This window comes from Acipenser ruthenus, chromosome 44, assembly GCF_902713425.1.
Source record: "Acipenser ruthenus chromosome 44, fAciRut3.2 maternal haplotype, whole genome shotgun sequence".
In the NCBI taxonomy this organism is placed as follows: domain Eukaryota; kingdom Metazoa; phylum Chordata; class Actinopteri; order Acipenseriformes; family Acipenseridae; genus Acipenser; species Acipenser ruthenus.
In genome coordinates this window covers 241,301-256,807 of record NC_081232.1, presented here as the reverse complement: position 1 = coordinate 256,807, position 15,507 = coordinate 241,301, and the positions used below count along the sequence as shown (strand labels likewise).

The 15,507-nt window shown below is 36.7% G+C and overlaps 1 protein-coding gene across 5 annotated transcripts in view; it reads right to left on the bottom strand.

Moving 5' to 3' along the window:
* Window positions 1-15,507, bottom strand: part of LOC117398834 (prestalk protein-like) — a 92,711-nt gene that overhangs the window by 21,784 nt on the left and 55,420 nt on the right. For 3 of the 5 annotated variants that reach the window (XM_059012391.1, XM_059012393.1, XM_059012392.1), the window contains 4 exons: window positions 4,059-4,172; window positions 3,235-3,327; window positions 2,038-2,154; window positions 1,160-1,270 (listed from right to left, as the gene is read on the bottom strand). In XM_059012391.1, the coding sequence (XP_058868374.1) occupies window positions 1,160-1,270; window positions 2,038-2,154; window positions 3,235-3,327; window positions 4,059-4,172 (435 nt within the window). Of the gene's footprint in view, window positions 1-1,159; window positions 1,271-2,037; window positions 2,155-3,234; window positions 3,328-4,058; window positions 4,173-7,235; window positions 7,341-8,128; window positions 8,240-9,553; window positions 9,665-10,434; window positions 10,552-11,643; window positions 11,737-15,507 lie in introns of all 5 variants that reach the window. The other 2 variants (XM_059012394.1, XM_059012395.1) reach the window with 2 other exon arrangements.

The following is a 15,507-nucleotide window of genomic DNA, read 5'->3' as shown; positions in this document are numbered from 1 at the left end:
CCCACATCTGCGCCTATGTGAATGCCAAGTTTAAGTTAACTGTGCACCCCAAAGGCGGGTGTTTAAGTTTAGGTCAAAAAGGGTATTTTTTTAAATCTTTTTTTTGTTTGGGGATCATTTTAGTTTCTGTTTCAACTTTTTTTGTCAAATGAAATGCTTTTTTCAATTATTATGCACAGTGTGTTTGTTTCTGTAGGATGTATACATATGTGCTTTGTATTTGTAGTGTATATGTGCAGATGTTATAAACTGCAAAAAATGTTCGCCTTGCTTCACTCGGGACCATACATTATCAGTCTTGGCTACTTTGCTCTGCTCAAACCCTGGGGAGATAGTTGATGTATTCAGAGTTTTAATTGATTTAAATCATGTTTGTAATGTAAACTATTTCTTGTGACGTCAGAGCTTTCGTACTTAATTTATCCTCTGGTCAAAACAAAGAACTGTACTTGTTTACCTTTAGGGAAAATTATCAGAGAACAAGCAAAACAGAGGCAGTTACCCCTCTCTGTTAGAGAAGATGCTATTCCATTGCCATTGATTGGGACTTAATTATTGTGCAAATAAGAGCACATGGGTAAGGGAGGATGTGAAGCATAAAAATCTTATCAGACCCACATGGTTCCTTCCCTCTTGAAATCTGCTTGCCCCAGTGTCTCTTGTGAGACAAATACACAAGCGCCTGTTCTTATTTAGTCACAAGTGGAAGATATCCATTACATTAAAACATTCAGTGTGCTTCATTTGGAATAACTAAAGGAAATATCATCAGGAGAAATGGCCTCAGATCCCATTTGTGCTCCCCATCAAGTAATAAAATAAATAATGGTACAGTTTAATAATAACAGTATTAATCTGAAATTCTAATGCATGTATTGTATTAGGGTTTATCTGTGGTACTGGTATTGAGAAATAAGACACATGCAATAACAGGGGTTTTAGAAATGACTAGCTTGTCAAAAAGAGTTAACCAGCTGAAACCTTTAACTACTACTTACAACAGCTAACAGCAGGTCCGTTTGGAAACAATTCAAATGAATAATGTTTTGTGCATTTCACAGGAAACCCTACAGAGCTGATATTTTCAATGAGAGCATGTTAGACAATATCATTATTTAATATAAAGAAATAACTACCCCATTAACACAAATGGTCTTACCATTACAACTGGCTTGTGTGCAGCATGATACTCGAGGAAACGCATCCATTTGTTGAGTACAAGTCGCTTTGGTAGCACAGGTCTTTGTCACACTGTAGGCAGTGTTTGGTCCTAAAAAGGGGATATTGAATGCTCAATATGTGCATTTCAAAATATCTAACTACTGTTAACCATTGGAGTGAAACTGAACAGCAGCACAGGAAGTGATGAGAGACCAAGAAGAAAGGGTTGGATTTTCTTCAAGGAGTATTTGCATGTGGCAATAGAAATAATGCTGTGATCACTCTGGTGATTTTTGTAGTACATTGAGTTCTTCCCTAGGCCTCCATAAACAATGTATTCTGAAGGTTTAACTTGAACCATTCTGACATATATCATACAAAGAACAATTATATGAATTATATACAATACATAGCTTATAAATCTGTAAATTTATATCAAGGTGCTGCTTATAACTGTTTTATAAATACAATAGATGTTTAATAACTATGTTATAGAGTGTTAATAAAGCATTATAAATGGTTTATAACCATGCAATAGCCATAGAAGGATCTCCGTTTAAACATCCTAGAGTACTAATAAGTGGCTAAAAACTGTCCCCTTTATAAAATTGTAATTCCTTCTATGGCTATTGCATGGATATAAACCATCTATAATGATTTATTAACACTCTATAAAATAGTTATTAAGCATATATTGTATATTTATAAAACATTTATCTTTAATAAAACTGTGTGTTTCACACTAAAAACACAGTATAACCTCAATATAAGTTTACCGAAGTAAAAGCAGAGCAAAGTGTAAGAGAGGGAAATATATGAACGGAGAGAAATGGCAGAGGCAGACTTGAAACAGGGCACACAGCAATCATCACTGACCTGTTCCAGTTTTCTCGTAGGTATTCTTACAGGTATCGTCTAAGAGGCCACAGACGTTTACAGCACATGTTGTCTCATCATTCGCTTTATCACAGGTGTAGCATCTCAACTGTGCCTCTAAAAAACAAGAATGTGGGACCTGATGAATATTGCATTGGGGATTGGGAAATCGATTCTTTTTAAACTCTGACTAGGGCTGAAAGGATGATCTCAACTAAATACCTGGTAAGTATTGGGGAGGAGAAGCAAGCAATATATTATCAGACAGTTTTTAGTAGTGATTAATTCATAGTGTTGAAACATAGCAAGTTAGTCACAAATTAAATTGAATGAAAACAAGAAAAAAAATGTCAAAACCAGGTTTAAATAGTTGTTTATCAATAATAACTAGGGTTTCAACTTTGTTTCTGTTCGGTAAAATACTATATCCTGGATCTCATCTCTGCAGCCGATCTCCTGGATCTCATTTCAGGCTGCAGGTCTCCCGGCCTCCTGGTGCGGACTACTGCCATCCTCATTCATTTCCTATGGTGGCGGATTTTCAGAACTCATTGGTTGTTTATATTTTAATGCAACAGAAAATCAATTGCTACAATTCTATGCAATGTATCTGCTACTGACAACACAAATCTGATTTACTGTACGTACTGACACATGCATAATTTAATATTCAAATAAAAACATTCAGTACACTTGTTAGAGTCATAGTGCTTCTGCTGACTTCTCAAAACAATTCCAGCAGAGAAGACAGCAGCTCACCCAGCAGTCAGAGATTGGGCTCCATTCACAGGACATGGTTTCCTCTATAGATAGCTTGTGCTTCTGTGTGTGTGTGTAATGCATCAGATTAGGCATTTGTTAAGAAATCCCAAGCTAATAGTACCCTGTTTTTCACATGTTGCAGCTGCATCCAGATTCATACCCCTAGGATATTAACAATGGAAGCGGGTGTGCAGCATGCTGGCTGATTATCTGGAAATAACTTTGTGACACAGCTGTAGATCAATGTCAGTTGTTTCTACTTCTTCCTTAAAACAAAGTGCCTGTATTTGGTGCAATAAAATCCCTGCTTTCTATCTATAAATGAGAAGACATTCTTTAGAGTTCTTGTCTAAAGTACTGATTTCAACAGCACAGAGAGAAGACAGTAGGAGGCATGCTAGTGTTAACATGAATAGTAAAATGAACAAGGCTTACGATTGCATTTGTCCGTACTGCAACAGGATGTTCGTGGGTTAACTGCCTCTGCGCAAGCAGCCTTACAGCCTTTTTCAACAGTGATGGAACTTCCTAAGAGAGGAATACAAAAATAAATTCAAAGCTGTTCATCATTGATCCCATAACCATCAACTGAATATGTTTTGTCCATTGTTCAACATTGGACTACAATTAAAATAAAATAAAAAAAATGTGTGGAAATAAAACATTACCTATTGTTTTTCTTAAGGTAACACATGATGCATAGTTTTAAAGCCCCCATTTTATTTTTCTAAACAGCATTCTAATTGTATTTCTTCATTATCTTGTTTCTCAACACACATTTTTGCCAGTTTTCATCCACAAATTACTATTCTTTAGTGTTTTTTTACTTGTCAAATGTTGACAATTTAATGAATAAAAAGTCACGTGATACAATGAAGGTCTATGCACTACTAGATAGCCCACATGTATACATATAAATATCTCACAAACTTAACTCTGAAAGATAAATAGCATGAAAGGTACAAAAGATTATGAGTTAGCCTAATTTCACTTCTAACAAAGTGCTAGTGAGATGTTATGGTTGAAATTGAGACACGGCCTTAGAAATCAGAAACAGTGATGAAGCTGGAGAAGGAGAGTGCACCTGTGTGATTGTAAGAGAGAGAGTGAGAGAGTATGGGTGTAAACTGGAGGAGAGTGAGTCTGTGTGATTGTAAGAGAGAGTGAGAGAGTATGGGTGTAAACTGGAGGAGAGTGAGTCTGTGTGATTTTAAGAGAGCGAGCGAGCGAATATTGATGTAAGCTGGATCAGATCTTACCTGATCCTGTATAAGTACTGAAACAGGTTTGACCGACTTGGCAGACTTTAGTGTTCGTACAAGTGGCTTCATCAGCAGTGCCAGCAGGACATACAAAGCAAGTCAGGGATTCCACTGTGAGGAAAGCACATGAGACACAATCATTAATCACAAAGAACACATAATCCCACATCTGGCACAGTTACACTAGTTCCCACTTTCAAGATGGACGATAATGCATGAATCTTCATTGAGGGCGGTGGTTATTTCACAAATGAGGATGAAGATCTACATATGGGATATGGTCCCTAAGTAAGAATCATACAGGACCTGCAGAGTTCAGTTTGCTCCACAGAACATCACAGCACTGAGAGAAAAGTAAGATGGGAGTTTTCCAAATAAACACCAAACGAAAGAAAACAAAAATATTCACAGAAGAATCTTCCCGAATCAGTGGGATTAGTATACATTTCAGGTTAGCCTGATTTCTTAAAAATCTAAATAAAAAGCAAACACAATGTGAGATCCAAAATGATGTTATACCACTTTCTTGATTTATAATCTACCTGCAGGCAGTTATGCTAATGTAGAACCCTCCAGAGTGAGATTATATGGCTTAAAAACGATACTCAACAAAGCAAAACATCAGGCATCCATCATTGACTCAGTGGAGAGCAGAACCAGCTGAGCTGCAGTTATCCAATTATTACATACATGCACTTTGAAAAAGGGATTTCACAAGGATATGCTTTCTAAAAACACACTTTAATCAAGTATGGTGTCAAGCAGTTTTATAAACCTCTCTCCACAGCTGGATTGACATACAATGTTACGTGATTAAAGGTGGAAGAAATCACCGCCCTGCCTATTGACAAACGTGTCATTTTCTTTACATTCCTATTTTAAGCCTTTTGATTTTTAATGCGACTCTCGTGGGATACCAAGATCACATAGCTGGCGCAGCCAGGACAGAAACTGCACCTTTGCCAGGTGAACGACTCTGAGATCCCACAGTAATCCTTGTATTCATTTATAGACCCCACTCACTCTCTGCAGTTAAAACAGGCCAACAATCTGCCAGTTAGAGATTTCCTCTTCACATCATTAATGCTTAAGTATACCAGACCCAGTCAGGGTCTCTGGTATACTGCACGCTGTGTATCTGCGTATAATAGCGTTTGATTAATTTCCATTCCTCCACCTCCTCCTGCTCCGTCCCAGTAGCTTTACTAGGTACAATCTATTGGGGGGGGTCTCCTGCCTCATCCACACCCTCAGAGATCTCATCAAACAAAATTGCAATGTTAAATTCCTAAGGTAAATGATTGTAATTTGATATTTCTCTTTTTTCATTTTTCTAATATATTACATATAGAAATATAATCGAAAGATTGACTAATTTGTTTTTATTTTCTAAACTGATAATTCCAATTTGAAGTGAAACTAATCACAAAAGAAGTATTTATTTATTTATTTTTTTAAGCAGCAAGGTTTTTAATTGTGAATCATATAAAATAATCCATCGATGCAGACGAACAATTTCATTTCGTAAATGTTGAACCTTCTTTTCTTAATTATAATTCGGGGTACGGTAACCAGGGCTCCACCTCCTCCTATCCTCCTATGAAAAAATCTTGTTAGAGTCATACTGCTTCTGCTGACTTCTCCTTAAAATGTAATCACAAAACGATTCCAGTAGAGAAGACAGCAGCTCACCCAGCAGTCTGAGATTGGGCTCCATTCACAGGACATGGTTCCCTCTATAGATAGCTTGTGCTTGTGTGTGTGTACAATGCACTTGTAAATCAGATTAGGCATTTGTTTTAGGCACTCTGCAGAAACTAAATACGAACCGCTCGGCACTCAGGTAAGGAAAAAGTCCCTCCTCGCTGGTAGGAGGAAACCTTAGGGAATCCATGGCTGAGGGTAGCCCTTCCTCCAGGCTCTAAACACGGCCGTCTCCCTGTTTTGGCCTCACTGTGTGTGACTGAGAGGCCAAACAAAAAGAAGCGATACGAATGAAAGCCACAAAGAGTTTTTATGGTGCTTGGATATGATGTGTTGATTAGTGGGCAGATTCTCCTTCTAGAAATACAACCAAGTTGTCCCATGAACTCTTTTGAAGGAGTTACAAAATGTGTTATTTTAACAAAACTTGAACCAAACAACTAAGTTATATATTTCAGGTCACTTTAGCAGTCTGTTTATGATAATTATGATGATGATGTAGCTGCAGGCTGTTGCTACGCATTTAGAATCGTCAGCTTGATTAGTGTTGCAACTCAAAGCGTTTTCTGAAAGACAAGTTTAATGAATAGGTCTCCAGCACTGGCATCCACAATAACGATGTCATGTTTCCTACAGATGTCAGGACTGCCCAGTCCCTGACCACATTCCGGCGCCTCCTTAAGACTCACCTCTTCAAACAGCACCTGTAGAACTCCTCTGTTGTATCCTGGGACACAATCACCCTTCATTTAAATATGCTTTATTTTGCTCTTATCTGCCCCCTATTTTACTGCATATAATCCTGTACCTCAGAATATTGTAATCTGCCAAGTGTTTAATCTGTAGTATTTTGTACTTAATCATATCCTGATGTAACTATCACTATTTAATCATATCCTGATGTAACTTTCACTATTATCTGCTGTATTATTGAATTGTGGTTTGTCACACTTGAGAATTAATGTATTTCTTGTTCTTATTGTATGACTTATATTGTAACACTTGAATGTATTTGTATTTGCTTGCGATTGTAAGTCGCCCTGGATAAGGGCGTCTGCTAAGAAATAAATAATAATAATAATAATAAAGTCAAGGAAGGCTATTCAATTGAGCTAAACTATGGTAGAACTATAATGGCTAATTAAACTAGGACCCTGATGCTTTGTGTGGCAAGATTAAGAAAGCCAAACATCTAGTAAAAACCAAAAAAATATGAGTGAGTGGGGAGGGCTGTCTTCAAGATTCAAAAGACAGGATTTAGGTTTTAAATAACTTGATTAATATTGTCTCTGGTTTCTCATTTTGTAACATAACCCTACATTTTCTCTATTTCAAACATAGAATTAATAAAACATGCCATGGTGTTGTTTTAAACTATATACATATCCCAGACAAGCAAACACAAAATGTATCAAGATGGCAGATTTTAAAGCTGGGACTGAACTATTTTAATAGTACTAGCAGCCTTACCATTACAATAGCCTGTTTTGCAGCAAGTTGTCCTACTGTTTTTATCAGCTGTATTGTCAAAAGCTTTGCAATCAGCTGCACAGGACTTAGTGACAGCAGGCACTCCTGAAAGGTAGAGAAAACCAGGTTAGTCTCGTGCCAAATCAGTGATTCTGAGATATCAATAAGCAGTGCATTTATGCAGAAACAAATCCGAGTTGAAATTAAAGAAAAGGACAGGTATTTTATAGTAAGTAGAGAGAGTTAATGTTACAATGTTAAAATATATTCAGAGCACTAGGAAAAAGCTACCACGCTATATAGCCTATTGTATTAACTCCGTGGAGAATGGTAGAGATATCTGTGTGTGAATGAGAGTGTGAGAGTCGTCACAGGCAGTAGGTCCAGGGCAGACACATGCGGGTTCAGGTCGGGTTGCAGGTTTTATTAAAGTGGGTCGGGTCGGGTGTTGCAGCGCGTTGCGGGTTCGAGTCGGGTCATGTAGTAGTGGGTCCGGGTCGGTAGCGGGTCGTAAAAATTGGACCCGTGTAGGACTCTACCCCTCATGCAAGAACTATATTAACAACAAGGCACTCCCATGCCTGGACTGTATGCAGAAATCAAAGCCAGAGCTCCCATCATAGAGTGTAACATCAATCACTGAAGCCATTAAGTTTGTATTAGATTAACAATGTGTGCAGCCGTTGGCTGTATCTAGATGCTGGTTATAGATCAAGCAAACCCGCTTGCTATGAATCGACTCCTTAGACGTGCACACATAACTGCTCTTGTGGGTCTTCTCTGCAAGCCCCCTGTCTGACTAGCCATGGGCTCTCACCTTTCACCAGCCGAAATCCACAAGCACCAAATTCGAAACAAAGACTACGAATCTCAAGTGAAGGAAAACCGCGTACCTGTACTGCTGACTTTGTAGTCGCTCTTGCAGAATGTTTCAGAGGCACAGGGATTTGCAACACAGGAACTTTCATCGGTTGCATCCGTACATGTGAAGCAAGCTAATTGACCTGTAAAACATCCGGGATATATTGGACAAAGCTGAGGGGATATATCACCTCTTATCAAATAAAGCAGTATGTGCTGGTAAACTTAAAAGACGTTTAATTTTTACAAATACGAATTGCCATTTACCATAAATGTAATATGGAATAGTTTGCACATATGCCCACCCACATCTGCGCCTATGTGAATGCCAAGTTTAAGTTAACTGTGCACCCCAAAGGCGGGTGTTTAAGTTTAGGTCAAAAAGGGTATTTTTTTAAATCTTTTTTTTGTTTGGGGATCATTTCAGTTTCTGTTTCAACTTTTTTTGTCAAATGAAATGCTTTTTTCAATTATTATGCACAGTGTGTTTGTTTCTGTAGGATGTATACATATGTGCTTTGTATTTGTAGTGTATATGTGCAGATGTTATAAACTGCAAAAAATGTTGCTTCACTCGGGACCATACATTATCAGTCTTGGCTACTTTGCTCTGCTCAAACCCTGGGGAGATAGTTGATGTATTCAGAGTTTTAATTGATTTAAATCATGTTTGTAATGTAAACTATTTCTTGTGACGTCAGAGCTTTCGTACTTAATTTATCCTCTGGTCAAAACAAAGAACTGTACTTGTTTACCTTTAGGGAAAATTATCAGAGAACAAGCAAAACAGAGGCAGTTACCCCTCTCTGTTAGAGAAGATGCTATTCCATTGCCATTGATTGGGACTTAATTATTGTGCAAATAAGAGCACATGGGTAAGGGAGGATGTGAAGCATAAAAATCTTATCAGACACACATGGTTCCTTCCCTCTTGAAATCTGCTTGCCCCAGTGTCTCTTGTGAGACAAATACACAAGCGCCTGTTCTTATTTAGTCACAAGTGGAAGATATCCATTACATTAAAACATTCAGTGTGCTTCATTTGGAATAACTAAAGGAAATATCATTAGGAGAAATGGCCTCAGATCCCATTTGTGCTCCCCATCAAGTAATAAAATAAATAATGGTACAGTTTAATAATAACAGTATTAATCTGAAATTCTAATGCATGTATTGTATTAGGGTTTATCTGTGGTACTGGTATTGAGAAATAAGACACATGCAATAACAGGGGTTTTAGAAATGACTAGCTTGTCAAAAAGAGTTAACCAGCTGAAACCTTTAACTACTACTTACAACAGCTAACAGCAGGTCCGTTTGGAAACAATTCAAATGAATAATGTTTTGTGCATTTCACAGGAAACCCTACAGAGCTGATATTTTCAATGAGAGCATGTTAGACAATATCATTATTTAATATAAAGAAATAACTACCCCATTAACACAAATGGTCTTACCATTACAACTGGCTTGTGTGCAGCATGATACTCGAGGAAACGCATCCATTTGTTGAGTACAAGTCGCTTTGGTAGCACAGGTCTTTGTCACACTGTAGGCAGTGTTTGGTCCTAAAAAGGGGATATTGAATGCTCAATATGTGCATTTCAAAATATCTAACTACTGTTAACCATTGGAGTGAAACTGAACAGCAGCACAGGAAGTGATGAGAGACCAAGAAGAAAGGGTTGGATTTTCTTCAAGGAGTATTTGCATGTGGCAATAGAAATAATGCTGTGATCACTCTGGTGATTTTTGTAGTACATTGAGTTCTTCCCTAGGCCTCCATAAACAATGTATTCTGAAGGTTTAACTTGAACCATTCTGACATATATCATACAAAGAACAATTATATGAATTATATACAATACATAGCTTATAAATCTGTAAATTTATATCAAGGTGCTGCTTATAACTGTTTTATAAATATAATAGACGTTTAATAACTATGTTATAGAGTGTTAATAAAGCATTATAAGTGGTTTATAACCATGCAATAGCCATAAAAGGAATTCCGTTTAAACATCCCAGAGTACTAATAAGTGGCTAAAATCTGTCCCCCTTATAAAATTGTAATTCCTTCTATGGCTATTGCATGGTTATAAACCATCTATAATGATTTATTAACACTATCAAATAATAAGCATATATTGTATATTTATAAAACATTTATAAAGCATTAATTAAACTGTGTGTTTCACACTAAACACACAGTATAACCTCTATATAAGTTTACTGAAGTAAAAGCAGAGCAAAGTGTAAGAGAGAGAAAACAATGAATGGAGAGAAACGAGCAGAAGGAGACTCGAGACAAACAGGGCACACTGCAATCATCACTTACCTGTTCCAGTTTTCTCGTAGGTGTTCTTACAGGTATCATCTAAGAGGCCACAGACGTTTACAGCACATGTAGTCTCATCATTCGCTTTATCACAGGTGTAGCATCTCAACTGTGCCTCTAAAAAACAAGAATGTGGGACCTGATGAATATTGCATTGGGGATTGGGAACTCGATTCTTTTTAAACTCTTTCCTAAGGCTGAAAGGATGATCTCAACTAAATACCTGGTAAGTATTTGGGGAGGAGAAGCAAGCATTATATTGTCAGACAGCTTTTAGTAGTGATTAATTCATAGTGTTGAAACATAGCAAGTTAATCACAAATTAAACTGAATGAAAACAAGAAGAAAAAAATGTCAAAACCAGGTTTAAATGATTGTTTATCAATAATAACTAGGGTTTCAACTTTGTTTCTGTTCGGTAAAATACGATATCCTGGATCTCATCTCTGCGGCCGATCTCCTGGATCTCATTTCAGGCTGCAGGTCTCCCGGCCTCCTGGTGCGGACTACTGCCATCCTCATTCATTTCCTATGGTGGCGGATTTTCAGAACTCATTGGTTGTTTATATTTTAATGAAACAGAAAATCAATTGCTACAATTCTATGCAATGTATCTGCTACTGACAACACAAATCTGATTTACTGTACGTAATGACACATGCATAATTTAATATTCAAATAAAAACATTCAGTACACTTGTTAGAGTCATAGTGCTTCTGCTGACTTCTCAAAACAATTCCAGCAGAGAAGACAGCAGCTCACCCAGCAGTCAGAGATTGGGCTCCATTCACAGGACATGGTTTCCTCTATAGATAGCTTGTGCTTCTGTGTGTGTGTGTAATGCACTTGTAAATCAGATTAGGCATTTGTTAAGAAATCCCAAGCTAATAGTACCCTGTTTTTCACATGTTGCAGCTGCATCCAGATTCATACCCCTAGGATATTAACAATGGAAGCGGGTGTGCAGCATGCTGGCTGATTATCTGGAAATAACTTTGTGACACAGCTGTAGATCAATGTCAGTTGTTTCTACTTCTTCCTTAAAACAAAGTGCCTGTATTTGGTGCAATAAAATCCCTGCTTTCTATCTATAAATGAGAAGACATTCTTTAGAGTTCTTGTCTAAAGTACTGATTTCAACAGCACAGAGAGAAGACAGTAGGAGGCATGCTAGTGTTAACATGAATAGTAAAATGAACAAGGCTTACGATTGCATTTGTCCGTACTGCAACAGGATGTTCGTGGGTTAACTGCATCTACGCAAGCAGCCTTACAGCCTTTTTCAACAGTGATGGAACTTCCTAAGAGAGGAATACAAAAATAAATTCAAAGCTGTTCATCATTGATCCCATAACCATCAACTGAATATGTTTTGTCCATTGTTCAACATTGGACTACAATTAAAATAAAATAAAAAATGTTTGGAAATAAAACATTAACTATTGTTTTTCTTAAGGTAACACATGATGCATAGTTTTAAAGCCCCCATTTTATTTTTCTAAACAACAATCTAATTGTATTTCTTCATTATCTTGTTTCTCAACACACATTTTTGCCAGTTTTCATCCACAAATTACTATTCTTTAGTGTTTTTTTTACTTGTCAAATGTTGACAATTTAATGAATAAAAAGTCACGTGATACAGTGAAGGTCTATGCACTACTAGATAGCCCACATGTATACATATAAATATCTCACAAACTTAACTCCGAAAGATAAATAGCATGAAAGGTACAAAAGATTGGAGAAGGAGAGTGCACCTGTGTGATTGTAAGAGAGAGAGTGAGAGAGTATGGGTGTAAACTGGAGGAGAGTAAGTCTGTGTGATTGTAAGAGAGCGAGCGAGCGAGTATTGATGTAAGCTGGATCAGATCTTACCTGATCCTGTATAAGTACTGAAACAGATTTGACCGTCTGAGCAGACTGAAGTGGTCGTACAAGTGGCTTCATTAGCAGTGCCAGCAGGACATACAAAGCAAGTCAGGGATTGCACTGTGAGGAAAGCACAGGGGACACAATCATTAATCACAAAGAACACATAATCCCACATCTGGCACAGTTACACTGGTTGCCACTTTCAAGATGAACGATAATGCATGAATCTTCATTGAGGGCGGTGGTTATTTCACAAATGAGGCTGGAGGTCTCCATATGGGATATGGTGCCTAAGTAAGAATCACTCAGGACCTGCAGAGTTCAGTTTGCTCCACAGTACATCACAGCACTGAGAGAAAAGTAAGATGGGAGTTTTCCAATGAAACACCAAACGAAAGAAAACAAAAATATTCACAGAAGAATCTTCCAGAATCAGTGGGGTTAGTATACATTTCAGGTTAGCCTGATTTACTAAAAATCTAAATAAAAAGCAAACACAATGTGAGATCCAAAATGATGTTATACCACTTTCTTAATTTATTTTCTACCTGCGGAAAGTGAGATTATATGGCTTAATTGAGTCGTTTACCAGACAGGGTGTGTGATAGTCATTGTAGGATTCTATACATCACCAGTACCCTTGTTTAACATGTTCAATTTGCACAGTAATTGAGTAGTTTACCAGACAGGGTGTGTGATAGTCATTGTAGGATTCTGTACATCACCAGTACCCTTGTTTAACATGTTCAATTTGCACAGTAATTGAGTAGTTTACCAGACAGGGTGTGTGATAGTCATTGTAGGATTCTTTACATCACCAGTACCCTTGTTTAACATGTTCAATTTGCACAGTAATTGAGTAGTTTTCGCATGCTTTCCCATAGTTATACAATACATTTACCATAGTTTAACTTTCATTGTATGTGCTTTACCAGACCTCAGTTGGCTTTCCAATGCATACCTATGCTTTACCATGCTTTCACTACACTTTATTACACCTTGCTGTGCTTTTACTATGGGAAATTTGTATAAGGGTGGGTATACTTCATCTTGCTCAATATGTTTGTCAGAGTTTTCATTTAGACAGACAACAGTGTACTTGGAATGTCAAAACATCCTTAACTTAATGGACACTCAAACATTCCAAAGTTACATGTGTAATAAACTGTGTTCTAGTCAACCTTCAATACAAATACATCAGAAGGGTTAGGCGTTCTTGCTTAACTCTAAAATCCCTCCAGTGCTGACTGGTTTATCTGGTTATTTCGAGAACCTCATTCTTTTAGTTAAGTTTTAATACTTGCTTTAATCAAGTATGGTGTCAAGCAGTTTTATAAACCTCTCTGCACAGCTGGATTGACATAAAATGTTACGTGATTAAAGGTGGAAGAAATCACCGCCCTGCCTATTGACAAGCTTGTCATTTTCTTTACAATCCAATTTTAAGCCTTTTAATTCAATCTTTTGATTTTTAATGCGACTCTCGTGGGATACCAAGATCACATAGTTGGCACATCCAGGACACAAACTGCACATTTGCCAGGTGAGCCACTCCGAGATCCCACAGTAATCCTTGTATTCATTTATAGACCCCACTCACTCTCTGCAGTTAAAACAGAATAACAATCTGCCATTTAGAGATCTCCTTGTCACATCATTAATGCTTAAGTAGACCAGACCCAGTCAGAGTCTCTGGTATACTGCTCCCTGTATATCTGGAATGCTGCTAAACAACTAGATAAAAAGGTCATGAAAAACTAAGCAATTTACTGTAAACAACATTCTTTTTATGGGTTTGGCATTTGGCATTATCATCAACAGCCAACAGGTCTGACTAGTTTACCTGGCAAAGTTCAAGCATCTAAAATGAGTAGACTCACATCCCCGCAGGTTAAAACACACCATGGGTGTTTAACACTTAAATATCTTAATATGGAGTTTAAGAAAATAAAATGTGGAGATCCTGGGATAAATGTCTCAAGATCTCATCTTTTCAAACAAAATTGCAATGTTAAATTCCTAAGGTAATTAATTGTAATTTTATATTACTCTTTATCATTTATATAATATGCTACATACAGAAATATAATTGAAAGATTGACTAATTTGTTTTTATTTTCTAAACCCATAATTCCAATTTAACTGAAACTATAATCACAAATTATGTTGATTTTTTTTACCAGCAAGGTTCGTAGTTGTGATTCTTATCCATCGATGTAGACGCACAATTTAATTTCATTTCCTAAACCTTCCTTTTTACTTAATTTTGAAAATATGTATAACCATATCCCTCCAACAGACACTATAATATAAAGATATATTACTGTTCTGTATCAAAACTGTGAAACATATCGAATGTGTCAAACAAATACATTGTTTTAAACATATACCAAATATATTGGGGGACTAAACTGAGTTGGATCTTAATTCTGCCTTTCTAAACCAAAACCCATCTTAATCATAAATCTGTACCTTTAATAAAGTTGTCAAGACTTAACCAAGGTCTGGGGAAAAAACAGCTGGTTACATTTAAGGTGTTGGCTGTGTTAAGATCAGACTCTGTTCAGACAATCTGACCATTATCTGGATAAGTTAAGGAAGATCGGTTTCAAAGAGAAGCAGAATCTAGTAATGTAATACAATGCAGTAGATGAAATGTAAATGTTACCTTTTCAAAAAGACGGAGAAACTTAAACTTTGAAGTAAAAAAAATGTCAATGACTTCAGATGAAGACAATAAAAACTACTGTTGTGGTTGACAAAGTTAACATAAATATCTAAAACATGCATATCAGATACATACATATCAAAAACATACATATCAGAAACATATAAATCTCCTTGAATCTCGTTTCCAGCGTTTGATTAATTTGCATTCATCCACCTCTGTCCCGGTAGCTTCTCTAGACAAAATTTTTCTTGTATTTCTAATCAGTGGTTTGTAGTTTTAGGATGCTGTTTAGACACTATCTGGATAAGTTAATAAATATAAATTACAAATAAGAGACATTCTAACTGACTTATATCTAAAATAAAATCAAATACATTATTATACATTATTATTAAATACATAATACATAAAACAAGTCTCCATCTATCTTTACTTATGCTAGTTTTTAGTAACTCAACCCTGTACAGAAAATACTACTGCAGTGGTGAAAAACCAAGACACATCACTAGTTGAGGCAAATTCAAAT